This window comes from Astatotilapia calliptera, chromosome 16 (genome assembly GCF_964374335.1).
Source record: "Astatotilapia calliptera chromosome 16, fAstCal68.1, whole genome shotgun sequence".
Taxonomy (NCBI): domain Eukaryota; kingdom Metazoa; phylum Chordata; class Actinopteri; order Cichliformes; family Cichlidae; genus Astatotilapia; species Astatotilapia calliptera.
The window spans coordinates 8409470-8436554 of record NC_137437.1 but is presented as its reverse complement, the minus strand read 5'-3'; the positions used below and the strand labels follow the sequence as shown (position 1 = coordinate 8436554).

The following is a 27085-nucleotide window of genomic DNA, read 5'->3' as shown; positions in this document are numbered from 1 at the left end:
TTTTGGATTAGCTGAAGGCTTTTCATATACATATGTGTATATTGTTACATTTACTCTCCAGCAGAGAAGCTGGAGAGTAAATGTAACAAGGGTGGGGTGTTGATGGTGATTTGCTTTTTTGCTGAGAGGCAGCAGGACAGTAAGCAGACAAGAAACTTTAGAAGGACTGGTATCTGGGGCAGCAGCTGGCTGAGTCTGACTGAAGGGAACACATCCACCTGCCAGGCCCTCGAACACTCACTAATTAACACGTCTCTCATCTGTTTCATGTGTTTTTTGAGACACAAAAAGACAGTCGACTGTCTCCCTGCTTGAGCCTCAGCTCAGTAGGCCTGGTAACTATTGTCTGATTAATAGATCAGCACATTAAAAATCTGAGTGCCTGGAAGGTTTTTGACTCTTTTCCAGGCCTTGAAAGACCACAGCACATGAGAGACACAGAGGACTTAACGTTTAATAATCCATCTGTCTGGGCTTTTTTCCCCTCTACAAGCTGTTTATTGGAGCCCTAATTCCTCCTCACATGACGGCTCCTGTGACAGAGCGGCAGCGAGCAGCATGCTGAGCTCTGACTGCACGAGTGCATGTGAATGCTGTGCTTGTGTAAACTTTCCACAGAACAGTTTTTTTTTCCTCTCACGTCAGTTTGTGTCACACACTCATTCTGGGATGTTTGTCTGCATCAGGCTGCACAGTGGATGAACTGAAGTGCAGCACCACGGCCCAGTATTTAAAAAATGAACATTACTTTTAACTTTGACTCATGCAAAGCTACTGTAGTAGTCCTAGGATACAAATATGGAGGTTTTTTTCTGTCCCTTTTCCCAGGTTTTGACAGACGTTCTTTTCTCCGTCGGTGCTCCAAAGTCTTTGTGGATTTTGATCCTGCTGTGAGATTTAGTTAAAAGGAGTCTAAATTTGTGTTTTAAAGACCTGCTACTGCATTTTTAGTTTCAGTAGAATATTTAATATCTTGCAGTCTATCAGCTGCTTGAGAAGGTCTTTGCTCATTGTTTAAATGCACTGCTGGTATTTATTGTGGCATATGATTATTAGATTTCCCGCCTCCAGTGGCAGCTTTTCAGTCTCTGCTCATCACGGCAAATCTCTCCTTCCTCAGACGTCTGCTGTCCTTGTTTTATCTCTAACTGGTACTAACTGTGTACTCCTGCAGATGCTTAATGTGTTATGTTCCATTTTCTTTTGTTGTTGCTGCAGTGTTCCTGCGGAGCCACAAGAGCCTGGAGTCTGTGGATCCTCAGTTCACCATGAGAAGAAAGATGGAGCAGCTGCGGGAGGAACTGGAGCTCATGGAGCAGCTGAGAGATGTGAGACAAGCTAATGTTCTTTTATTTTTTTATATTATTTGAGTGGGGGGTGGGGTGTTATAGATCTGATATGAGCTTATGTCAAACATATCCAGCCTGCATGACTGAGGTTAAGCAGGTTTTCACCCTGGCCAGACTAAATATCTGTCTCCATAAAAGCCTTCATTGTATCTTAACTGCAGATTTGGATCATAAACCCGGAGCTCCTCTTCTGATTTAAAATAAGTCTGACGCTCTGCATGGAACCACAGGGTTTTGTTTGTTGTTTTGTTTTCTTAGCTCAGCATTTTATCAGCTCAGTGAAATCTCACTGAATGAAAATTGCAAAGATGTAAGAATATATGTTATATAATAATAATACAATTATATCTTTATATTTATGACAAGTGCATCAAATGACCTGGACGTTTTCTTTAGACATATATTTGTTTCTGTAAGCCACAGGTCTCAAACATAAAATCAGACCGGAAAACACACTGAATAAATGCATTGAATGGCTTTGGAAAATTATGAAGAAGGGCATGAACTTTGGACTTTTAACTGTATCTTTAGTTTTACAACTTTTGCTACTGGTAAAGACCTCCCACATAGCCATTTATACTACACCAAAAGTAATAAAATGATAGATAAGCAATTAAATAACACAAAAGTTCCTGTTTTCTTACTACCCACTGTAGGTACGTGACAGATTGACAGTGTGCTACCAGAACTTTCTCTGTAAAAGAGTCATGCTTACAGGTTTCTTTCATGCACTGCAGCAGTATGTCTTTGTGTAGAAAAACTGAAACATGCTACTGAAATTGGGCTTGTTTTTGGCACTTTTAGTTTGGCCTCTTGGGATCAGAAAGGGCTGTATGTGGCCTGCATGTAAGTCAAATGTATGTTGGAATGTGATGTAACCAACAGACTTAAGGATGGTTGTAACTAGTTAACCTTTAAACTAAAGAAAACTTTAAAGCCTGCCAGCTGTCAGGGAAGTCCTGTTCTGTTTCTTTATGGTTCGTTTTTTTTTTTTTTTTCATGTGAAGGAACCCAGAGCTAAACTACTCTCCCACTTTGCATTGTGTTTTGCCACACTGAATGTGATGCGTTCAGGTTTACTGTGACTCAGAGTTGTGCTATTTGGAGCGCAAAAGAAAACACTCAAACATTCAGTAACTGCATCTTTGAGCTTGACCCCATCAAAGCTACGGTTTTCGGGCAAATTCAGATTTTCAGTCATCTAAGTGAGTTTATGGAGGTTTGTTTTGGACGATATCATCAGGATGTCTGATTCTGTTTTCTCTCACTGTATGATACTGCGATCCAGTCCTTTTTACTCACACAAAGCTGCTTGCATTGTTTGCTCAGAGCATCGAGAGCAGACTGAAGGTCGTCCTTCCTGAAGACCTTGGTTCGTCTCTGATGGACGGCGTCGTGCTCTGCCATCTGGCCAATCACATTCGCCCACGCTCTGTCGCCAGCATCCACGTCCCCTCACCTGCAGTGGTACGTCTCACTGACAGTTGCAACCTTTGACCCTTCGCATAATCACTGGATGAGCGTTCAGTTTCCCAATATCCCCTTTAAAGTGTAAAAAATACAAAGTTGTGTTTCTAAGTGTAGCTCAGTAAGTTGTTATATTTGTCTTCCAGCCCAAACTCAGCATGGCCAAGTGTCGGAGGAATGTGGAGAACTTTCTGGATGCCTGTAGAAAAATAGGCGTACCAGAGGTAAGAAGTGCATCTTTGTACATTAATAACACCTTTACTAGAAGCCATGGCCTGTCTGAACTGGGGGCGGATTTCAAGTTGAATGACTTCCAAAACCTACTTAAAGTCTAATCAGTTATTACACACCCAGAGTCTGAGTCTGTCTGACGCTGCAGTTATCAGGTAATACCATGATGGCTACTGTGCAGCCCCACTGCTGCTGAAGGACATTTTCTAAGCCTGTGCTGGGATTTAAACCAGCAACCTCCAACCTGAAAACGCCCCCAGTTCTTCAGAGAAACTCCCAACTGAGTCCATTTCAGCCTGATTCAATGGGTTGTTGGCTTGTTGTTGACACAATAAGTCAAAAGAAGTGTCCTGCAAAAATCAGATCTCTTCAGCATTAGGGCTATGATTTTACTTTAATGACACTGTAGCATTGGCACCTTCCATTTCCTTGTAATTTATATCAGAAAGTGAGGTGAAAACTACAATTAAAGATTTTTGCCAGACACTAAATTATAAACCAGACATGGAAGGAAAGCTGATGGTTCTGTGTGTCTAAAAGCAACTTTTTGCAATGTCATCCTTGAGCAGTTAGAACTGATAACACAATTGCATTATTTTTTTACCTTTATGCCACTGAACAATAAGTAGAGCAGTCTGACACAGGTTGAACCCAAATCTTACAAAAACTTGAAAACCACTCAGCTTTTTCCCACGGCTGGTTAAATATCCTTTCTGCCTCCTTTTTGTTCTTTTTGTCTTTTTTGGCTGTCTAATGGGGTCGTTTAACTTCAACAATGCTGACTCATCACCGCTGTCATCGCTGCCTGCAGCTTACAGCTTCCTCCATCATGACAGAAGTCAAAGTGGCAGCTCCAGTCTGGTGCAGAGCATGCTGGGCTGATTGTGTTTACTCCTTGTGCGTGAACACACTTGTAGAAGTTCAGATTTGACTTTCCACCTCTGCACTGATTTAAGGAGTGTTGTCCAGACTGAGAACATATGATGTTTCATGCAGGTTTTTGTTCATAGACCCTGTGTGGTGGATTCTGAAAATAAAAAATAATAATAACACAGATTTAAAGTGAAAGTTCAGCAGTGTGCACAGTGATGAGCTAGATGTTAAATGCACACTTGATGGTACTTTTTATAAAAAATAAAATCGCTTGAAACGCCTTAAAAGGAATTGAAGCCCTTTTCAAAATAAACTTAAACTATAGTGAGAATGTGAAGAGACAAACACTATGAAGTGTGTCTGTGTGTCGTGTTACAGAGATGTCTGCCGAGTCCATATCAGCCTGGAGTAGGTTCCAGATACACTCTTGTGTAATATCTCTTTGAAACACAAGATGGTGCTCAGACCCTTTTAGTGCAGGGGTGGGCAACTCCAGGCCTCGAGGGCAGGTTTTAGATTTCACCCTGGGTCAACACACCTCGATTAAATGATTAGTTCATTACCAGGCCTCTGGAGAACTACAAGACATGTTGAGGAGGTAATTTAGCCATTTGAATCAGCTGTGTTGGATCAAGGACACATCTAAAAGCTGCAGGACACTGGCCCTCGAAGCCTGGAGTTGCCCACCCCTGCTTTAGTGGTATTGGCTCAATACCCCCTTGAGACATTCCAACATTTTTCAGGTTAGCCTTCAGCCTCGGGCAACAGTTTTTTTTCTAGTGACCAGATCGAAACTAGGTCACTAGAGAGAACTGTGTATTCCCTGACTGGTTTAGAAGTGGCTGCAGGCTGACATCAACTGCAAACAGGGTGCTCTGAAACCCTTGTGATTGCTTTGTTTGCTGGTGGATGGCTGCAGTTGCCTTTAGATTGATGGAAGACACCAACCTGTCTGCCTTTTAGTCTTCAAATTCGAACCCAAAAACATTTGCCTTCAAAGTAAGAGTTGTGCCTTACCTCTGCAGCAGATGCATTTCAAAAGGAGCAGCTTTTATGTTACACTCTAGCAACCACTTGCCAACTTGTTGAAGAATACACATTCTTGTCTAGCAACCAGTGGATACCAGGGGGAATCACTAACTGGCCTTTTAGAATGAGGACTTAGGAACTGATTTCATGGCAACTGCCAGCAAACACATTTTTCCCTAGCAACTGAAAGCTGGGCAGATGGTCACTGACTGCTCTCTAGGTCTGTGACTGAGGTCTTAGTAACATGAAGTTACTAAGGTCAAATACCAAGATGGCATAAAAGTCAACTTTCAAGACTGCAACCTGTGGATAGCTACCCCAAAACCTTTTGTTAAAGTGCTGCCACCTTATGGTGAATGACTAACTTAAAGCCAGTAGCTGGTTAGCTTATGATAGCATAAAGACTGTACACAGATGACCTTTTTTTTCTGAGGAAAAACATCAGTTTGTCATTTTGGCAGCTGTTTCGTATGCATTTTGGGTCTCCATAGGAAACATATTTTTGTGCTTTCATTTTTTATTCAAATTATGTGAAGTTGAGTTTTGACACTCACGGTCTTCCTTATTATTAAGGCCGATTATACCTTATTAGGTTGAAAATAGCTCAGCATTTGAAATGCCGCTGTCTCTCCATTGTCCTTTGTCACTCATCAACCAATCAAAATTAGGAGAGGGCAACATTTACAACATCTCAACTGCAAATAATTGTAGAAGAGAAAACTTAGGCTCGCTTTTGCTAGATTCCTATAATTTTACATAACAATAAATGTTTGAAATGTGTGCTGTGGAAATGAGATCATGGACAACTATAATGCAGCATTAGTCCAAAGACCTGGGTCATTACCAAGGTACTTATGTTTCCCAGCAGGCTGTGCAGAATTAAAGTCTACAGTCAGGAAAGAAAAGTAAACACAGAGGGGTACACCTGCTGTTACATCCCAGCACACCTATAGTTCAAGGCTACCTGGCAGGCGGACCTTGTTACCACTATACTCATCCAGGCTGGCTGTTTCTGCTTGTTTCCAGTTTTTATCTGTAGCTTCATACTGCAAAGCAAGATCAGTCTCAAGGAAAGCAAGAAAAACTACTCATTCTGCTTTTCTGCAGCTGTAGAAACAGAAAAAGACTGGCTTTAGAGGTAGAACTGCTACAGATCTAGAGTTGAGGTCACATTCACAGGCTCCATTTGCCAGTTTAAGAGAAACAGGAGTACGGATTTTTAACACGGTGCTGCTCAAGGGTGCAGGTTATTAGGGGAAATGCAAACATTAGATTGTTTTTTCTGCAATCTAGCATTAATGCAAAAAAGTAAACAGCAGCATGTGTGAGACGTGTCAGGGTTAATTGGTTATTTTATTACACTTTATGATTGGTAGTTTGATTTTTTTTATTTGATGTTATGTTGATATCTGTGTGTTTGTTTTAGGTTTGTTTTTTTGCTCTCTTATCTGTTAGAAAATTAAAGTTCAAAGGTTTAACCTGCCTTGACCTTTTGACCTCCATCTCTGCTTGCTGGCTGTTTTCTGGCCTCTGTGTTCGCTAGCCGCCATTTAAGCTGCAGCCTGACTGCTTTACTAGTAACGCTTCTGCAAAGCTTCCCTGCGCTTACGTGCTAACAGCTTCTATGCTAATGCGCTGGCCTGCTGCACTGGCTCTCCCATTAGCCACCTCACCTCTTCATCACTGGACTGCTTACTGGGAGGACAAAGGGTTCTGCAGAGGTTCTGAGCCATCCTCTCAGTAAGCATCCCTCCTTCCCCTGCTTGCCTCACCACCAGCTCCTTCACTCTGTGACCTTTGACCTCTGTATCCATTGGTTAACCTTCTGCCTTTTCTCTTTTTTACTTTCCGGCTGGATCGCACCACGTATCCCTCCTCCTTTCCCTTGTCTTCTTCTTCTCATCAACCTTCTTGCTTTTTGTGGAGAATATTTAACCTTTTTCTCATTTCTCAAACTTCAATCCATTTTTTTTTATCTACACTTATGTTTTCCTTCACTTGTTGCCTTTTTTCCTCCTCGTGTCTTTTACCTTTCCATCATATTCTCTCATTTGTTTCATCACACATTCCATTTTATTGCCCTATATTTCTCTTTCTTCTCTGTCCTACTTCATCTTTCCCATCTTTGCTCCCTTCATTCCTTCTCTTCCAACTTCTCCCACTATTTTTCCTCCTTCCTCATTCACTTCCTCATTTCTTCCCTCCTTTCTTCCTAATGGGGGCAACAGTCGTCCCTCTGCTCACCTTATGACATCATCCAGTGCCGCCTGCAGCCGGTTCGCACCACGGTTCGGGCGCTGGTTGCCTTGGATCCAGACAGGAAACGGGAGGAGGCAATCTCAGCTGCAAACCCCACTTCCCCTGGGGCATCAGAGACTCCCTTATTAGTTTCTGTAACCACTCAAACTCCGCCTCCTGCCTGGCAGATCTGGGACCTTATTGGTTCGAGCTTAGTTCACATCCTCTGCCTTGTTCTGCTCTTCGTGGCCTATAGTTGGACCGAGCTGACGTAACCGTGACACCTGCAAGCTCTGCCTTCTTTCTGCCCAGGCTCCTCCTCCTTATTTCTGCTGAATTTGTGTCACACGGGTGGGAAAATTTCATTTAGTGGCTCTAATCACTCATCTGTTATTATTCGGTCAGTGTTGCAGTAATTAAGTGTTAAATTGCATTCTGTGTGGTGCTAAAATAAGAAAGAGGAATACTTCCCATAAACATAGTGGTCGATGCAATGAGTCTGTTTTTGGAGTCACTGATGGTCAGCCAGTCACCAAATGTAACCATGGCGATCTGTCAAACAACAAGCTCAAATAAACACATGACAATCTAATTTCCTCACATAGAATCTATAATATTTCTATTATTTTTAATGAGCACCATCCCATGTGACACAAATGCAGCATCAGCATGAGTGGATGCCTCTTCTTTTATCCTCCTTTTATCCTTCTATGACGTCTTTGCAATAAACTGACACATAACAAAAGCAGGGCATGCAGAGTAATAGGTTATCTGAAGTCAATGATGTCTTATCAACATGTTGGCCAGCAGAGATAATCACATCTGTGCAGGACCGAGGGCTTATTGCTTTTCTCTGGGTCACGTCAGTCTGGGGCTCTGAAACGGTTGAATTTCACTGAAATTTCTTGCAGAGGGAGTGAATATGCCAGTATTTGTACCACTTCCATAGCAGTGATCAGATTTTAATTTTGGATTAGTGGGCAGTATTTTGCAGCCTTTTGGAGGTCTAGTGGTGAACTGACTGAAAAAGAAGCTCTGAAATATTGTCTGAAAAGGTGTGATCAAAGAGTTCTGGAAAGATCACTATAAAAATCCTAAACCATGCTGCATTTAAATTTGGCCCCCTCTTCACTTTCAACCTTATCGTCTATTCTTAGACAATTGCTATTTATAGGTTTCTCCCTGAAAGTCCTCTTAGGACCATTTGCTCTGTAAATACATTCACCACAGTTTTCAGACCAGTGAGAGCCCACATTACAATCTGTTTCAAACTTTCAAACCTTATTGCTGGTGATGACATTTAATGCTCTGACTAGAACTGAGCACTTCAGTTTAAGTCCACAGTTCCAAGGTCCAGAGGAGGCACTTCAGGTTTGAAGAATGACGAGAAACATGCTGCATTTTTTTCTGAATTGTTCACATTGTTGAGCTTCATGGATTCATACCCCAGAATCAAATACTGAAACTTTCTGGGGCATTGAAGGGAGACTATATGGTGGAACCAGCCTTATTTTGTAGTGTGTACTAGCTAAATGCAGGAGTTCTTTGTCCACAGAAAGACTACCTTCACTTTGGTTTTCCTTAATGCAGCTTGTCCACTTGTCTTAAAAAAAAAAGAGAGAGACTAAATATATCAGTGGATGATCAGTCTTTGAACGCACTGGAGGAGATCCAGCACCCATTAGTGCAAGTGCACAGGGACAGAACAGGACTTTAGGGAAGGAGTCTAAAAATAGTCTGTACTGTGAAAGCGGTCCAGAGGTGCACAAGAAGATGAACTTGAAGTGGGGCCAAACTTAAAATGGGAGTGCTTTTTCTTTTTACATCTTTTACATCACGGGCGATCGTGGCTCAAGAGTTGGGAGTTTGCCTTGTAATTGGAAGGTTGCTGGTTCGAGCCCCGGCTTGGACAGTCTTGCTCGTTGTGTCCTTGGGCAAGACACTTCACCTGTTGCCTACTGGTGGTGATCAGAGGGCCCGGTGGCGCCAGTGTCCGGCAGCCTTGCCTCTGTCAGGGTGGCTGTGGCTACAATGTAGCTTGCCATCACCAGTGTGTGACTGTGTGTGTAAAGCGCTTTGGGGTCCTTAAGGACTAGTAAAGCGCTATACAAATACAGGCCATTCACCATCTTTAAAAGCCTTTACCAGGTTTTTAACCTGCACTGGTGTGGTGGTTTACATACCCTCAGTCAAATTACTTCTTGGTCTGTTAATAAAATGTCCCTGTGCTAACAATAGCTGATGATGCTTCTTGTGTGTATGATTTACTTTAAGTTAATGTGGGAATTGATACCCCAAAGAACTTTCCCCGTCTTGTAAGCTTCCAACCACCACCTACTCCACTACAGTAGCAGAACAGAACACATTCACATTATGATGGTAGTCTGTAAATATGGAAGACACAGTCAGGTTTTGAGGTCAGACAATTAAGATGTGATTAAAGTGGAGACTTTCAGCTGCAATTCAAAGAATTTAATGAAATTATTATATTAATTGTTTAGAAATTATATTTTACACACAAATCCCCTTTCTCAGAGGCTTAATATGTGGTGATTGCATAGTAAAACTAAAAAACTGTTCACAGCCAGGTAAGGTTTACTCCTTCAGTATTCCATGACAGATTAGGCAGATTATAGACCTGTTTTACCTAAGACACGAAAATATAACGGCTGTAATCATTCAGTTGTATTTTATTGAAAGTGAAAATGGCAAGAACTTCTAGGAACTGGGATTTATTATAAAACGATATCTTTTAAAAAATTCTCATAACTATAAATACAAAACATTTAAAGTAAAACTAGTGCGTGCATTCAGAGCAGTGATAGGAAACCTTGTGTGTGTGGGACTTCACGTCTTTCCCACACTCAGGGACACTTTGGGTGCCCTTTTGATCTTAACATCCACCAGCCCCTCTTTATATTCTCTCAGTTAGATCTTTTATTTCAGTTAAATAATAAATAGATTATAATTTGTTTGTAGATTATTGTTACACTGCAGGTGCAAATGTAATGTACTTGGTTTCATGTAGCACTTTTCTAATCACTAAGCACTTCATTACCTTCGCTTCCATGGCAAATTCACCAGTCACCATGATACCTGTGATAGTTCCCCCATTAACTCTGTCTCCAGTTTACATTAAAAATACTCACAGACATGGCATATTCCATATTTGTCCCACACTGGGGACTCAGTCTCAGTACGCCTGAATGTGCAAACATTTGTAGCATCTTTACAATATAAAATTTTAAAATCTTCTAATTTCACTGTGTTCTGGGTTACTTTAGGTGAAGTCAATCAGTTTTTAATGCTGTGCAATGTCAAAACAGCTCAAAATTCACCTTAACAGTATAAAGGTTAAGGAGGTGGGAGTATCAGGTGTACAATCAATGAACATCTCCATGAATGGAAATACAGAAGGCTAACAAGAAGGAGCAAATCACTGGTTACACTTAGAAACCGTTAGCCCAGGGTAGAGTTTGTCAGAAACATGTAAAAGAGCCTGCACAGTTATGACAAATAGTCCTTTAGACAAATGAAACAAAGTTCAACAGTATCAGAATGATGGGGAACAAAGAGCAATGGCTCATGATCCAAAGAAAACCACATCACCTGTCAAACAGCACAGAGGGAGTGTTATGGTACCGACCTTTAAGATCACCATGACTGATGGTTGATGATTTGATTGCTGATAAAAGTAGGATGAATCGTGAAGTGTACAGGGCTGTACTCTGGTCAGATTCAGCCAAATGCAGCAAAACTGATCAGACAGCGTAACACAGTAGAAATTGACAATGATACAAAGCATAGCGTTTTCTCAAGGCAAAGAAGTTAGATATTCTTCAACTCAGTCATCTTAACCGAGAAGAGCAGCTTTTCAGTTACTGAAGATGAAACTGAAGACACAAAGACCCAAATGAAGGTGGCCACAGTAAAGACCGAGCAAATGCTGTGAATCCAGGGCTGGAGCATAACGGTATTTGTTTATATCCATAAATGACTTTGTCATTGACAGCAAAGTATTTTCATCAATTTGTTGAAAACAATCTTTATATTTCAAATCGTGTAAGTTTGTCCACTTACTTTTGAGCCTCTGAAAGTGGTTGACTGTAAAAATGCAATACTTTTGTTAAACACCTTGAATTAAAGCTGGAAGTCTGCACTTCAGATACACAATTTTGCCTCTGTGCACCACTGTGGTGTACAAAGAAAATGCCACTGTATTAAGACGGGCTGAACTTGGTTCTGACTGGCTCTGGGAAAACCGACCCAGTCAACGAGCTCATTTGTATTTTATAGTGTTGTATAAAAATCAGGCAAAATCTCAGTTAAATTAATCTTCATGTTTTCTTAAATGGCATCTAATCTCACGCTGCTGTATTTTTACTGCATGTCACACTACAATGAGTGTTACAGTTAATGATAATAATGATGCCATGATGATTTGTCAAGTGTTAACTTGGATGTAAAAACTGCAGACCTCCAAACTGGCTGCTACAGTACTGCTGAGGTCCTGTTTTATCATATGTGAACTTTTATCCGACTGCCCCCTGCTCTTTTGGAGTTTTCTTTTTTAGACTGACTGAAGTTACAGACTTGAATATGATTGATCCCGAGTATCAGAATGGGTGAACTACAGAAGCACAGGTTTCCTGTACGGAGACGCTCACCATTACAGAGCCACACAAACAGTATTTGCTCTTTTCCTGACGTCTAAAGTCTTGAAGCAAACGGAAGCCATATTTCACTTGTTGATTATTCAAAACCAGTTGGATGTATTTTCATGTCTTTGTTTGCCTAAAGGATTATTTAAAAGCTCTATTTATGAGATGTGTGATGTTTTGAAACTTGAGGAAAATGTGAATTTTATTTATTTTTACGTTTGTCCGGCACCTGCAGAGAGAACATTTTAAGTTACATCACTGAGCTCTGCTGCACCCTGATATGCAATGTGACTGTTTTTGGAGAATATTTGAAGGGCTAAAGTAACCCGATGAGTTTATAAGTTATATATTAGTCTTCTGTATATGGAGCAGTTGCAGACTGTTCTGTTTGAATTGAAAACTAAAGGAATGTGGACATGTGCCCACTGAATCTTTAAAGACACAACTATGCCTGACAGCTCACTGGGTGAATGAGAACAGAGGTCTTCTCCAGTATTTATAGTTTATAGTTGTGATGGTATGAAAATGGTAAATATCTTTATGTATGAATGATCGCCATGAAGCTGGACAACAGATAAGCTTTTGAACAATGTGATTATTTGAAGTAGTTTACTGCTTGTTCAAATTCCATGAAATGATTTGAAGAGTAAATGTGATTTGCTGTCGATGCCACATTCTCTGCACAGATTTCATGTAAGAACGATTATTTTTATGACCTGTGTATGATATTAGAACTTGTTAAAGATCAGTAATAAATACAGTTTAGGGATTTTTTTTGCTTCGGTGTCATTGTTTAGGCAGCCATAGGTCCATCCATGTGAAATAAGAAATGGTCAGAGTACAACTAGGATTTGATATTGAAACCTTTTCAGGTCTAACATGTGGAGGTTTCATGTGCTCATTTCATTCCCAACCATATTCAGATCTACACAGATTCAATAAAATCACAAAAAATAGAAAGTGGACCAACGTCAGCTGTCATCTCCATGTTCATTTTTTTTTCATGACCTACATCCGGTTTAGCCATATGCAGACTGATGCACTGCTTTTATGTCTGAATAAAGCCACTTTTCTACAAGAGTTCTTTTTTCTCACACATAGTGTGTCAACCAATCAGATTGGACGAAGAGGTGACATTTAAAAAAACTGGCCTTATTTTGGACATTATATTGCAAACAGGGACGTTTGACTTGCAGATGTATCAAAGGCAGACACATTGTGCTCATTTACAATAACAATTACAATACTTTTAGTTTGATGCTGTGTTAGGGTAGCTTTGCATAATTCATAATTCAAAACAATCCTTAATTATACCACAGTGGCTTTGGTGCAGCTCCTGAGTTCATACCACTCCCTTTAAACCAACATTCTTCTTACTGGCTGCCACTAGCACACAGTAGCTCTGAACAAGGCTGTGCGCCTGTGTCATCACAGGTGGGCAGTAAAAAAAAAAAAGAAAGAGACATAGCTTCATGGTTGGAAAATAAAGCTAATGGTGAAGTGCATTACAACTGCATTCTATCAGAAGGCCACCGGATGGTGATAGCTGTTGTTGCAAAAAGACTTCTGGCCTTTAGAAGATTTCAGGAATACACCTTCCTCTCTTGTGTTTTTTTATTATGACTCATATTGGGTAAAATACTAAAGTTTATTTAGTAAATCTCAGTCTTGGAGGATATATCTGTGGTATGAAAACATGCGCTCTTTGATTAACATCTTGTCAAAGTTATTAGCTAATGACTTAGGATTGACTAATGATGTCAGAAACTGAGTCCACTCTTCAGACTGCTCCAACTGAACTGTCTGAGTGTAATGGACGGTTAACTTAACATCACGTGTTGCATCGTTATACATATAAACTCTAAACTAACTCTCAACAGAAAAGCAGCACTAAGCTAAGACGAAGCTAGAGTTGCACGTATTGAATGTGCAGACATACGTGCAATAACAGACGTTAGATTTAAGTGTTGACTAAACCCAGTGCCGCCTTTGTCTCTTTCCTGTCTCTACTTCTGCTCCCACATTTCTTCCTTCCCTCTCTCTCTTGCTCTCTTTCTTCTCTCCTGCTGTTTTTTTCTCTCCCTGCTTTTGCTCTTGCAGGACAAACTGTGTCTTCCTCACCACATCCTGGAGGAGAAAGGCCTGGTCAAAGTGTCCATCACGGTGCAGGCTCTGGTGGATGAAGCCTCCCCCAGACACTCTGCCCTGACGTGAGCAGTAAAGATGGGCGGAGCTTCAACCGACTGACACGTACCACAGACACTCACCCAGATGAAATCGCTCATGTGATTTCACACAACGCTAAAAAAAAGCCTCCGATCCTTCATGAGCTTAAGTAACAGAGTGGTTTTTTTGTTTGTTTGTTTTTTAAAATAGTATTCAAGGATAAAAAATGGTGTTAAGGGAACTAAACCCATCAGAAGTGTATTATCTACTAATTCATAAGAGGACAGTTTTTTTGGACAATTAAGATTTTACCATCGTGCCAAGCCAAGGGTGTGCTAGGAAACTCAAATTATCTTTTTTGTTTGTTTGTTTGTTTGATGTCATCTTCTTACACTGGTTGGTACCAAACTTTTGAACCATGAAGACCAATGTGACAGAAAGTGAGATTGGATTTTGAGAGTAGAACCAGAAAAGTTTGGGGAAAATATCACAAATAACGTGAGAGAAAAGGCTCAAAGTTTAGAAAGTGTCATAATATATTATAAAAAAAATATAGATTTATTCTTTTGAAATAATAATTTTAATCTTAAATCTGCAATTTGGGGAGGAGGGGGTTTTATAATTCTTCCATTCAATTATTTACCTCAATTTTCTTTCTTTTTTATACAACTTAATTGGTATATTCTTTAAAAAAAAATGCATCTGTGTTCTCAAAATCAATGTTTTCGTTCTCTGACTGTGGCTCTGGTAATGTGTTGTTTTAAATCCACGATTGAACTCTAAATTGCGAGTGGATTGGCTGGAGCCAAAGCCTTTGTGGCGTACTGCAGTTGCACCAACTTCACCAGGTTATATCATGGTGTCTATGCACATGTTAACAAATGATTTTTATTAAATTATCAGTTATGTTTCTACAGATTTTTTTTTTTCCTACTGAGGTTTCTGGTGAAGTGTTTTTGGACTGTGTGAGTAATTAGTGTGTTGCTCTCACTACCCTGAAAAGAATAAAACCAAAATACTTTAGTCTTAATGTAGAGGGAGTCGGCTTTTACCTGCAGTTTGTATTTAAACACGAAACTATTTATAATATAAAGAGATGCAGAGAAAACCCGCTTGAGTTGTTATATACAGTCAAAAAGAAAGAAGGCCAAAATATTTTTCTCTAATATATTTTAGGTATAACTGTATGTGTTTTATACATTTTTAGTAGTATGACTTTGTGTGGAGCTGTCTGCTCGTCCATGAGGCAGGTCTGAGTGTGCGTTAGTCTGGGGACACTAATCTGTGTTTCTCAAGCTTCTGATGGATTCCAGGTGATTATTTTCTTACCCTCTATCCTTTTACGCGTGTTGGTAGTCAGTGCTCACATAAGGAACCTGGAAACGTTTTCAGACTTGGTCCGTGAAGCTCCTATTGTGGTATTTGTCATGAGATGCAGTTTGCTAATGTGCCAAAACATGTGGTGGTAGTGGAACAAATGAACAAACAAAAGCAAAAACCAGTCAGTGTTTCAAGGGAACATTATGCATCACTGTGGTCATGGATGGATTACTGAACAGGCCTACAGTTACAGGGACCCACGGTCAGGGTGGCCCAGCTCAGAGCCCCAATTTGAAGGGATCAGCTAATTTCATCTGGAACATTAAAAAGAAAAAGAAAACACAGACCCAGGGTGACTACAAAGAGATAAAAATCAGTGACAAAAGGTCACAAAACAACCCACCAAAAAATGGTAATAACAGTGACTCACCATAACTACAAAGAGACAAAAAATGAATGCAAAGAAACAAAACCAAAAGTACCCACAAAAAGATAAAAAAACTGACTCCTCATAACTACAGAGAGACATGACTACAGCCAGACAAAACAAAAACTACCCGCAAAGAGACACAACACACTCAACATGACTACAAAGAGACACACAATAATCTGTAGAGACAGATAATAAAAAACAACAGATGGTCACACCACAACAACAAAGAGACAGAAACTAACCACAAACAAACAAACAAGCTTTATTTGTTACATACACAATCATACAGAGTACGACATGCAGTGAAATGTTTTGTGTCCGAGCTGCGAACAGGCTGCAGACGTAGCCACGCCATTCCAGGGCTTGGTTTTTTAGCATGGGCGGTCTAGCCAGGACCCTTACTGTATACACAACAAGTGACTACAAAGAAACTGCAAAAAACACCACAGAGAAACATTGCACTAATACACACAAAACGACTTCAAGAGACGACAAATAGACAACATCCATGAGGACAAACAGACTGACCAAAAAAACAAACCCATTATACTGTAATAGACTAGAGGCTCTGGATGATGTCATTCTCCACTGTAGAAAGGGTCTGCGCCCGGGGGCCTGTTGTTGAGTAATATGTCTATGTCTGAGCTTCAGGCCTCGTAGACCACCTGAAACTGTATGTGACTTTTATATTTCAGGTGTGTGTGAAGACGAGATTTTCATGTAGCCATCGCCCTAGCTCAGACAGTCTCAGCTAGTTAAGACTCTACCATTTTTTTAAACTCTTAAAACACTATGTCAAAAAAAACATCCCTAGGTTTAAAAACTTGAGTCTAATGAGGTTTTTGCTGCTTAGCAGTCAATATGAAGATGTTAAAATGAAACGCTCCTCTGCTGAACAGTTGAGCACATGAGGGGCTCGTGAGTGAACTGGTTCTACCCTCTGAGGTTTAGGCCAGAGCTGTTGGTGTGTGAGATCAGTTGTGTGTGTGTGTGTGTGTGTGTGTGTGTGTGTGTGTGTGTGTGTGTGTGTGTGGGGTCATGGGTGTGTGTGAAATCAAGGCAGTTGCTGGTTGGTCTTTTGAAACATGTGGTTGTGCAGACCTGGCTCAGACTGAGATTTTAAAGGGGTAGTAGGAAGTATTATTTTGAATAACATTATTATGGACTTTGATCAGCCTCTGCTGTGTGATTGCATTGATACACAACAGTTATGTTGTACTGTTTGGCAGATTTACTTGTCAGACAAGTGCTGGACTTGTTTCTGAAACTAAGGTTTATGCTATATAGCAAGTTTAACAAAGCTACTTTTTCTTTGCATTAGCTGGCTCGGCAAAACCTGAAACCACAGTCATCACATATCACAACACTGTTATCAGCGTCCTGGGTTAACACAGGCGTTCTGCTTCAGGCTCCGGGTGTGCTAGCATAAAAGTGACTGTGGGACGCCTGATTTGACTGTTTTTATTCACAAAATAAACCAACCATGTACTGCCTACTGCAGTCTTATCCAGGAATGTACAGGATATAAAATAAATGACCAGTTAGTTATATGTTTAGCATAAGTTACCATGGTCATTAGACCAGATTTTTAAAAAGGGCTGCACTTGAGACATTCGCTAACCCAAATCTTCTTACTGCCCCTTTAAAACAAGCATTACATTATGTTTTCCTCCTAAATGCCAGAATGTCACCACATGAAACAGCAACATTCAACAACATTGTATGAATGGGGGATTACATTTTTGGGTTGTTTTTTTTTTTTTAAATTGTTTGTTGTTGTTTTTTCCTGTGCAGCTTGGAATCCAAAGCTTGAGCTACTTAAATATTCAGCAGTAATTAGAAAGAACTCCATAATAAATAGATAAATGCTTCCACTGGATAGATTTGACAGTTGCCAAAACAAACCTTTTTCTCTCCTGTGATAAAACATAAAGGATTTAATGTAAATGTGCTGTATGCCTGTGTACATATTATTTATCACAAGGATTTTTTTGTATTGTTGAATTTGTTTGTTCATGTACTGTATATTTCACCATGAAACACTCACATTAGCAAATAAAAAGCTCAATGTTTTTTTTAACCTAGAGATTAAGTTTGTTTAAACAAAAACAGACCATAATTCTTCCATCAATAAATCCATTTTTCTGCCACTTATCTGTGCCACAGGGGCAGCGGTCTAAGAGGACCGATCCTATCTTCTCTGCTACCAGCTGCTATCTTATCCAGAGGGAGACCGAGGGGTTCCCAGGCCAGTCAAAAGACACGATCTCTTATTTTAGTCCGATGTCCTAATCATCTCAGCTGGTTTACATAGACTGCGGGGGGAAATTACTCAGATTGACGATTTCTGATTGACGGAGTTATGTGTTTAAGGGAGAGCTCAGACATCCATCAGAGGAACCTCATTTCTGCTGCTTGTATCAATGATGTTGTTCCTTCAGTTGCTGCCCTGAGTTCGTGAACAGGGTAAGAATGTACTCATTCATCCCTACAATGAGCTTTAGCAACTGTGGATCAGGATGCCAGTTCCCCTACTGCTCACTTTCAACCAGCCCACAAAGTACTGAATGGGGTGCCACCCCCTACTGGGAGTGCCATCACTACTGGGGCCCCTACTGCGGCTACTGCCCCTGAACCCCTCTCTCAGGTGAGTTAACTGGTCTGATGGCTTCTTCTACGTAGGGGTGTTTTAAATCATTCTTAGCCTGTCCCCCTCACCCTACCATTGCTCCTGGGATCATGCAGGCATGCATACCCCTCCACTCCATAATAAGTTGTTGATTCATGCAGGGAAACATACTTATTACATTCTTAATAACAATGTAATAAATATTAAATATAACACAGTACAGTGAGAAAACTACCACTATGAGGATTAGCATGTCGGCTTTAGCTGTGACATAAGTAACAGAGCCGGATGATTCCAGCATGCTTATTTTGAATCTCTATCTGCATTTCTTCACATAATCATGCCATTTTCCACAGATCTGTGCACATCATGTCACAGCGTTTTGGGAAAAAGCAATAAAACCAAACTGGCTGCTTCCCCAACAGAATCTGCACTTTAAACTTGTATTTATATCTTTGTTTTGGCAACTGAGCAAATCTGAAGTCACCTTTGAAAATGAGATGGAGAGTTAAAGGGCCAGTGTGGGGGGTTTACTGGGAGCTATAAGTAGAAATGTAATATTTACTTGTGTTATTATAGGTCACCATCAAGTGTGAGATCAGAAGGAACAAACCAAACACTGTCTCTTAAGAGGGCTAAAGAGTGGCGATGCCACTAAATCCTACACACTGATCCTTTAAGGTTCCAAACGTGACGCTGTTGTAAAATATGTAAATGTGTGCCTGCTGAACCTAAAGCAGTGTGTGTTTTTGTTTTAAGGTTTCATCTTTTGTACAAATCTATTGTCCAGAAACAGCCTGTACTCACATTTTTGTACTTTGACTGGGAGCACATTTATTTTTTATGTGACTTATTTTCAGGTTTGTTGAAATTTGGATGTAACATACCCTTTTGTAACGCTTTGTGAACCTTTGTGTAAGTTTTTGTTGTACAGCAACTCAAATCTACATGCATGAATAGTCCCTGTAACGTCGCCTTAACTGCTGTGAATACTGTATATACTGTACTGTATTTCACTTTATCAGTAAAGACCTCACCTGAAACAAAAGTCTGTTGTTGGCTCATTTGTATAAGTTTTTTTTCTCCTCCCTTGAATTTCTCTAAAATTTGACTCTATTGATGCATCATTTCTGATATTGAACGAGTCTCCTCGGTCAAACTGGACAGCATTAATATAGCGTGGTTCTTGGTGGCAGGAGAAACTAGAGTACTAGAGAACGTGCACATCTTACTTAAAGACCAAGTCTGGGTTTGTACCAGGCAACAGTGCTAACCACTAAGTTGCACTTGGCAACGGTAGGGAGGAAGATTTTACTTTTAACAGGTAGAGACTTGCAGCAGAACCAGGCTGACAGATGAGCAGCCATTTGATGAATTGAGGATAAAGGAGGACATAATCAACCCAAAAGGCTTGAAACAGTGAAATATCCCCAATAAAATCTCTAAATGGTAAAACATGAACTCAATATTTATTTAATTAAAAGGAAAAATGTCAAAGTAAGTCCTTACATGAAGTTTGGAAAACTTCATATACTGTATTTTTGAGCTTTTTTTTTTATGTATATTAGCCATTCTGAAGTTTAAAAAAAACAGCATGCATCACTACAAACGGATGTTTCTGTTACTGTTTTTATGACCAAAGGATGCAAGAAAGAAATGTTAACCCCTTAAAGCTGGAATTGACTTTGAAGCTCATTTTAAGCTTTAAAATTGTCTTAAGGGCCGATTATATAACTGCAGTCACAAAGATGAAATAATCAGTGCCATCTAATCTTAAAGACCTCATAGTACCATATTACCCCAATAGAGCGCTACACTCTCAGACTGCTGACTTGCAGGCACCCACTTAAGATTAGCCTTAAAACGTTCCCGGTTGGTATTGCTGATGGATCAGGTGAACCTTCATTACACTGCTTGACCCAGGCTGCTGCTTCTTCACTCACCTTATTTTAATCTGTGCTTATACACCACTTTGCATTTAATCACTAATAATTACTAAAACTGCCTCTCTTCCACAGAGTGTCTTTTATTCTCTCCCCCAATCAAATGCAGCAGATGGCGGCCCCTCCCTGAGCCTGGTTCTGGAGTTTTTCTTTCCCACTGTCACCAAGTGCTGGTTCATCTGGTGGTTGGGGTTCCTTCTGTATTACTGTCTTTACCTTCCAATATAAAGCTTCTTGAGTCGACTGTTCAAAGTTGGTGCTTTAGAAATCAAATTTAAATAAAAAACACTCAACAGCAATGCAATGAAGACAAAACACCAAAATTTATCAGCAAGATTTATTTTTTTATTTTATTCTTATGAAAGACTGACCAGTCTCTGCTCTGAGTCCAGAAGAAAATCCACATGCTGGCAGTCGGGTCACAAGAATACTTCCTGATATTAGAAACGTGGCTGCAACCACACCTCCCCAAAAAAATACTAAACACAGAAGTTTCTCTTCTTTTCACAGTGAAGGCACGAAGGCTTCTAAGTGGGACGAATTGTCAGTGAGCTGACATGCTTTGTTTAGTTCCCAGAAACGGGTGAACTCAGTGCTACAGGAAGTCAGAGGAGAAATGAAACAGAAAAGGTGAATGATGGCAGCAGGGTCAGAGTGATCTGGCTGGGGTCAAACTGCGTTGGCTGTTCAGGCATTCAGGTACTTGGCGTGGTGTTTGATGTGGTCGTTCATGAAGGAGTAGATGAAGAAGTAGCTGTGGTCATAGCCCTGCAGAAGGAAACAGCATACAGTGACACAGATCAGGTGTTGCATAAATATGAAGATCAAAAATAAATAAACTTCATTTTCTCAGCTGCTCTACGACTTATTTGAAGACATTTCTGATTTCTCTGACAAGAATCAGAGCTTTTACTTTGTAGAGACTACAGGAACTGACCGGCTGCAGCCTGAAGACGACAGGGATTTTCTTCTCGGAGCAGACAGCGATCAGGTTGTCGGGCAGAAGCTGGCTAGCTGACAGGAACTGGTCGTCTCTGCCTTGATCAATGAGGATGTCGAGCTGAGGACCGGAATACGAAGCTGCCAACACGGTAGCGTCGTACGCCTGAAAGAAATAATGACGAGTTGCATAAGTCACATGATCATGCTCCATTATCACCCGTTTCTTCTGCTCTGGTGGCCAAACTCTCCTCGTTGAAACTCTCATTGACTCTTCATCCAGCAGCTTAGGGGTCATGTTTTAGTAGGTTCTTTGGCCACTAACTTCAGTGCTCTTACCTCCCATGTTGACCTATCAGGGCCCAGGTATCCTGAGAAAGCTTTCTGTCCCCAGGGACACTGCATCGGGTTACAGATGGGAGCGAATGCAGACACAGCCTGCAGGAGACACATCAGGATCTATCAGCATCTTTCAGTTATTCAGAATGTGTTTCTACTGATGGAAAGTGAAGAGAGAGGACAGCCGAGGCTGACAGGATGCAAGAGTTCTGGTGATGTGATATTTTGTGACAATAAAATGTTTCCACAGAGATTCCTGAAGTTTTAATGAAACAAATCTGATAAAGAAAAATGATTTACTAGTTTCACTGGTGTTGGCTTTTTAAAAGAGTACTTGGGCAAACTACATAACTGAGCAATTGAGACATGAAAACCAAATCTCATACAACCAAAGAATCCACCACACCTTACGTCTCTTTGATTCTCGGCTCTTTACCTCACAGTATAAAGTGCCTTGATGGCAACAAATGTTGTGATTTGGCACTTTATAAAATTGAAAATTTAATAAATGCAATCGCCTGTATAATCCCGTCTATCTGAGCCTATCTACACATCTTCATTAGCTCTGATTTTCATCACAGTTTTTGTCCTTATGCGTTCGTTTTTTGCACCATTTTTATCAAGGAAAAAAAAAAAGAAATGGTCGTTAACGAGCAGATTGCTTCCAGCGTTTACGCAGCTTTACTTCAATTAGACTGAAGTCAGAGTCGTTAGCAAACATGTTGTGTGTAGATGTGGAATATTTCAATTAGTGTGTCCAGATACACTTAAAACATTTAATTTAATCTGTCTGATAATTGGAACAGTCAAAATGACATACACAGTTCACAACTTTTCATTATCCCTGGCACATAACAAAAATTATTAAAAGGCATAGCAGAAGCAGACTGACAAATTAATGACAGGAAATGTTATTTATGATTAAAAAACAAAATAAAAATGAAAGCTAATTTAAATCTATTAGAGATTATAGAGATGAACCAATTGCCCTCATTAATGAAGCCTTTTCTCTTGTACAAGTGAATAGTACAGTACCTTGTATTTCCCCGGGTTCTTCAGGGCACAGATGAGCGCCCCGTGGCCGCCCATTGAGTGGCCAGAGATGGACATCTTCTCTGGGTCGGTGGGGAAGTTAGCGTTGATCAGTTTAGGGAGCTGACAGAGACGAGGCAGACTATTTAAATCACAGGAGCTTTAGGAAAAACAGGTGTTGCTGGACGTGGAAGACTTAAATCCGTCATACCTCCTCGGTGACGTAGGCATACATGCGGTAGTTGGTCTTCCATGGGTCCTGGGTGGCGTTGACGTAGAAACCAGCACCAGTGCCAAAATCCCAGCTCTCATCTTCGCCTTCGATGTTGCAGCCACCTTAGGAGGGATGACACATGGTTGGTCAGTCACAAAAGCTCTAAAGATGCTGAAGCCCCACCATAACCTTCATAGAGATTTCACTGAGCAGAATCAAGACTTCAAAACAAACCGTGGGAATCAGCACAAAGACGTAAGCGCACTCGTGCTGAGGTGCTTACTATCAGATGGTGAACTTACGGGGGCTGGTGTCTGGAGCTACGATGATGATGCCGTGCTCCGCAGCACCGAGCTGACTGCCGGCTTTGGTGATGAAGTTCTGCTCCGTACACGTCAGGCCTGCAGAGAGACAGTGAAAACTGATGAGCCGCAGTCACCGCTGCTCTGAACAGGCATGATAGCTTATGATCAAATCATCTTCTGAAGGCTGTCCAAATACGTTCATTTGATTTCATGCTTCACGAAAAAGTTTTTAATCAATATCAGTCAATATTTTAACATTTTTCACAAAATTCAACAGTTAGGCTGTGTTTAAGTTATCGTTCATACTACAGTCATTTAGAAGGAGAACCTGAGTGATTGAGCCACGTAAGGATAACAGTGGTCGAACACCACAGAGTGAACAAAATTACTGCAACAATTAGTGCGACTTGAGATCTTGTTGTCTATTGATTGGGAGACCAATCTGTCAACAACTGTAAAAAAAATAAATAAATCCAATGCAGTTACCTGGAAATCACTGATTCTTCCTCGTCACAATCTAATGTGACTGAGGCTTTACTGTTACAGTCACAGTGAACTTTTATTTTCTTTATAGATTTTCACAGTTTGCATAGGTATTTCTACATCCCTAAAAACATAATATAGCCATGCATTTATTACCAGATTTGCTATTATGCCACCACCGTTTCACCCTAACATTTTAAACATATCTCCATTACTTTTAGCAAACAACTTTAAGCATTTACAGTTAACCCTTCGTCTATTATTTCTTTTTAACCATTATGTTGAAGCTACTTTTAAATATCTTTGCCACTACTTATAGATGACTTTACGCTGTTAGCTACTTTTGGATATTGATAAATATCTTTTTTTTAATTTTTAGCAATTAAAAATATTGAACAATCTATTAACTGCTCTCAGCTATTTGTTTCTTTCAGCAAACAATTTATCCATTTAATTTTAGCTAATTCTACAGTCCATAACTATACACCTATCGCTTTCAGCCAATCATTTAGCATGGTTAGCGAACTTAAAAATCTTAAGCTAACAGGTATAAATTTGAGGGTTTTTTTACTAATTTGATTTAACAATTCTTTACAGTGAGAAAATGTTCAATTCTGACTTAAAAAATTGAAATCATCATCATTTTCTTTTTCTCTTTTTTAACCAAACTGAGACTAATTCCAGCTTTTTGCCCTCTCAGGTCTATTTTCTCTTCTTCAGTTAAACAAACAATGCATTGTTTAGCACCTGTCATACATTATACCGAGTCAGGATCTTCCTGTTGACTTATTTACTAATCTTTTAAACAGGAGAAAAACTCCTCAACTGATCTAAGAAAACGTTTAACATTTACACACCTTAATCTAATGGATCAAGGTAAACAATGACTCAAAAACTCACCAGAGAGCCAGTACATGACGGCACACTTGTCGGTCTCAGCCTTTGGAGGCAGATAGACTGCAAACTTCATCTTACACTTCAGCTCAGTGCTGCACAGAGTAAATACAAACACGTTAGTGCAGTCTTCTTACACATTTATACACTTTTACACACATGAGAAAGTCACTGAAGGTGAGGCCAAAGGAGTGTCTGAAGATGTGTCGCACCTTTCATGTTCAAAAACCTTCTGGAATCCGCCAGCGCACTTGTTGGAGGACACTAGTGTGAGGGCCATCTTTGATCTGAGGACATACAGCAGCAGAGTAAACGCAAACACAGTGTACTCCTGCTTAAAGTCACTCAGACTACATCCAGCCCACATTACTCAACCTCCCCACTGGGTGAGATGGTTTTGTTTCAAAGTAATGTACACATCTCTTATATCGGGTGCAAATGTGAAGCACTGCATTATGGAAGTTTAATGATGCACACGAGGATGTTTCTTGTACTAAGCACGCTTTTAAAGAGCAACAAATGACACTGTTTTTTAATAATATAAATACAATGAGTGCAAACTGAATTAATATAGAATATAATATCTCTATAAAAGGTGATAACAAAGCTAAAATACAAACTGAACTTCCTGAACACACTCTTTATGACGTCTGTGACAAACTCCAGCCTCCTGCGACCCTGAATTGGATAAACGGATGGATGGAGGCCATATTATGCATTTCCTTATTTTCTATCATGTAAATACTTGTACAATGAAAGCTCAAAGTAAACATGATAGAGTTTGAAATAATGCGTTCAGTGTCTGTACAAGCTCAGCTGTCACGCAGCTTTTCCTACTCTTAGCTCTTTATCACATCAAAGACAGCAGGTGTCGCTAATATGGTCATCTAGGCACTGAAGCTACCTTCTGTTTGCAGAAGGCAGCCAATTAGAGGAAAGCAGGGTTAAAGGGGGTTGTTTCAGTCAAAGGATGAGCTGAGGAGCTAAGCTGAAGCCACATTTGAAGTAAATAAGAGGTATTTTGATCATGAATGAGCGGAGTCTAGGAAGATCGAGGGGGAATATAGAGCTAGAAATGAGCAAGTCTTCGAAATATGGACTGCCTGGCTTTCATATCCTACTACACCCTAATCTTTATGTGTAATAAGGTATTGTGATGTAACTGTTAGTTACTGTCCACTTGGATTGGACTTGGCTTAGTTATTAAAACTATTTATTTGCAGCAGCACTGATAATAAGTCAGGTTAAGAAGCATTCCCATTTAAAAGAACTTAAACACTCCATACATGGCTCCATGAACAAACAGGTGAATGCTCAGCACCCATCTGAGAACCTTTCGATAAATGAGGCCCCGGATTTGATAAGCACAAACGCAGGTAGTCCAAACACTAAGCAGATGCAACTGATGTCGCGGTGGTTGCGATTAACGTTCAGGCTTTAACTAGGACGGCTAAGAAGCGTCCGTTACCTGTCCACTGTACTCACGAGGCGACGTCGCTGCAAGTACAGTCGGCGAACTCTGAGAAACAACGGTAAGTCTCAAAGTCTAAGGCAGCTGAGCAGCAGCTTACAGAAAATGTCAAATCTGACCACAACAGCAACGAATACAACCACAGGTCAGTGTATGGGCTGCTGTCACCCTCCAGCCTTGGCTTAAAATAAAGTCAACCCCTGGTACTAAACTGCGGTCAAGTGAGCCGGCGGGGCGGCTAGCTTGACTGCGACTTCGTAAGTGAGGGCTCACTTGACCGCAGTTGGTACTAACGACAGTGACCAAGGCAAAGCACCTACAGTACAACATTCAATCCAAATTACGTCCTGCATGACGCCGAATTAAACATAATCGCTTTCTATACATGCAACATGTCTTTTAAGCCATTCACACTAAGCTTTTGTTAAGATTTTACACAGACGGAGTTAAATTGGTCAGCAATAGAATAAGAGTTGGGCGTGCAAGGATTAGCAAGTAAAGTTAGCCCATGTAGATATCTTTGAGTGGCATTTTTAATTTCTGTCTAAAGTTACATAAGTGAAAACACGGGGACGCAGCAAAGCAGCAGCAGAACACATGACTAACACATACCTTATTAAATCAATCAATTTATCAGTGTAACTGGATAAATTGCTAAAGTCCCCGCCGATGCCGTGCAAAGCACAGAGTCCACAGTACGACAACGTCAAGGTTGACGTGATGACGCCACCCCCTAGAATATTGCAGGACTTGATGTAACCCTAGATAGACGCTAGATGGCGCCGGTGTTTATCAGGAAGAATGCTGCATTGCTAGTCACAGAGCAATAACCAGTAATACTTAACAATATTGTTTGTATTGTTCATTATAATATCTTTATTTTACTTGTTTATCGGAATAAATTCTTAATATATTAAGAATTAAATCATATACCTAAATCATGTATCATATTTTAGGAATAAAGCTGTAACATTATAAAACACAATTAAATGGCAAAGGCCTTAAAAGTCGTTTTTTTCACTGTTAGACCAGAAGATAGAGGCTTTTCATAGTGTCATGTTGTAACATT

General features: G+C 40.2%; 2 protein-coding genes across 7 annotated transcripts in view; one reads left to right on the top strand and one right to left on the bottom strand.

Moving 5' to 3' along the window:
• The window catches only part of lrch1 (leucine-rich repeats and calponin homology (CH) domain containing 1), a 101437-nt gene extending 81993 nt beyond the window's left edge, over positions 1 to 19444 (top strand). For 3 of the 6 annotated variants that reach the window (XM_080291139.1, XM_080291140.1, XM_026145607.2), the window contains 4 exons: positions 1219 to 1328; positions 2679 to 2816; positions 2963 to 3040; positions 7178 to 12926. In XM_080291139.1, the coding sequence (XP_080147265.1) occupies positions 1219 to 1328; positions 2679 to 2816; positions 2963 to 3040; positions 7178 to 7462 (611 nt within the window). In that variant the 3' untranslated portion in view covers positions 7463 to 12926. Of the gene's footprint in view, positions 1 to 1218; positions 1329 to 2678; positions 2817 to 2962; positions 3041 to 3858; positions 4098 to 7177; positions 12927 to 13948 lie in introns of those variants that run through there. The other 3 variants (XM_080291143.1, XM_080291142.1, XM_080291141.1) reach the window with 2 other exon arrangements.
• A 1218-nt stretch (positions 19445 to 20662) lies between these two features.
• On the bottom strand, positions 20663 to 26743 carry esd (esterase D/formylglutathione hydrolase). The gene is made up of 9 exons (XM_026145694.2): positions 26629 to 26743; positions 24758 to 24832; positions 24552 to 24640; positions 23166 to 23264; positions 22861 to 22985; positions 22653 to 22772; positions 21618 to 21716; positions 21277 to 21444; positions 20663 to 21107 (listed from the first exon to the last, which is right to left on the bottom strand). The coding sequence occupies exons 2-9, from the start codon at positions 24823 to 24825 to the stop codon at positions 21027 to 21029; spliced, it is 849 nt and encodes a 282-aa protein (XP_026001479.1). The 5' UTR covers positions 24826 to 24832; positions 26629 to 26743; the 3' UTR covers positions 20663 to 21026.
• Between the last annotated feature and the right edge of the window lie 342 nt (positions 26744 to 27085).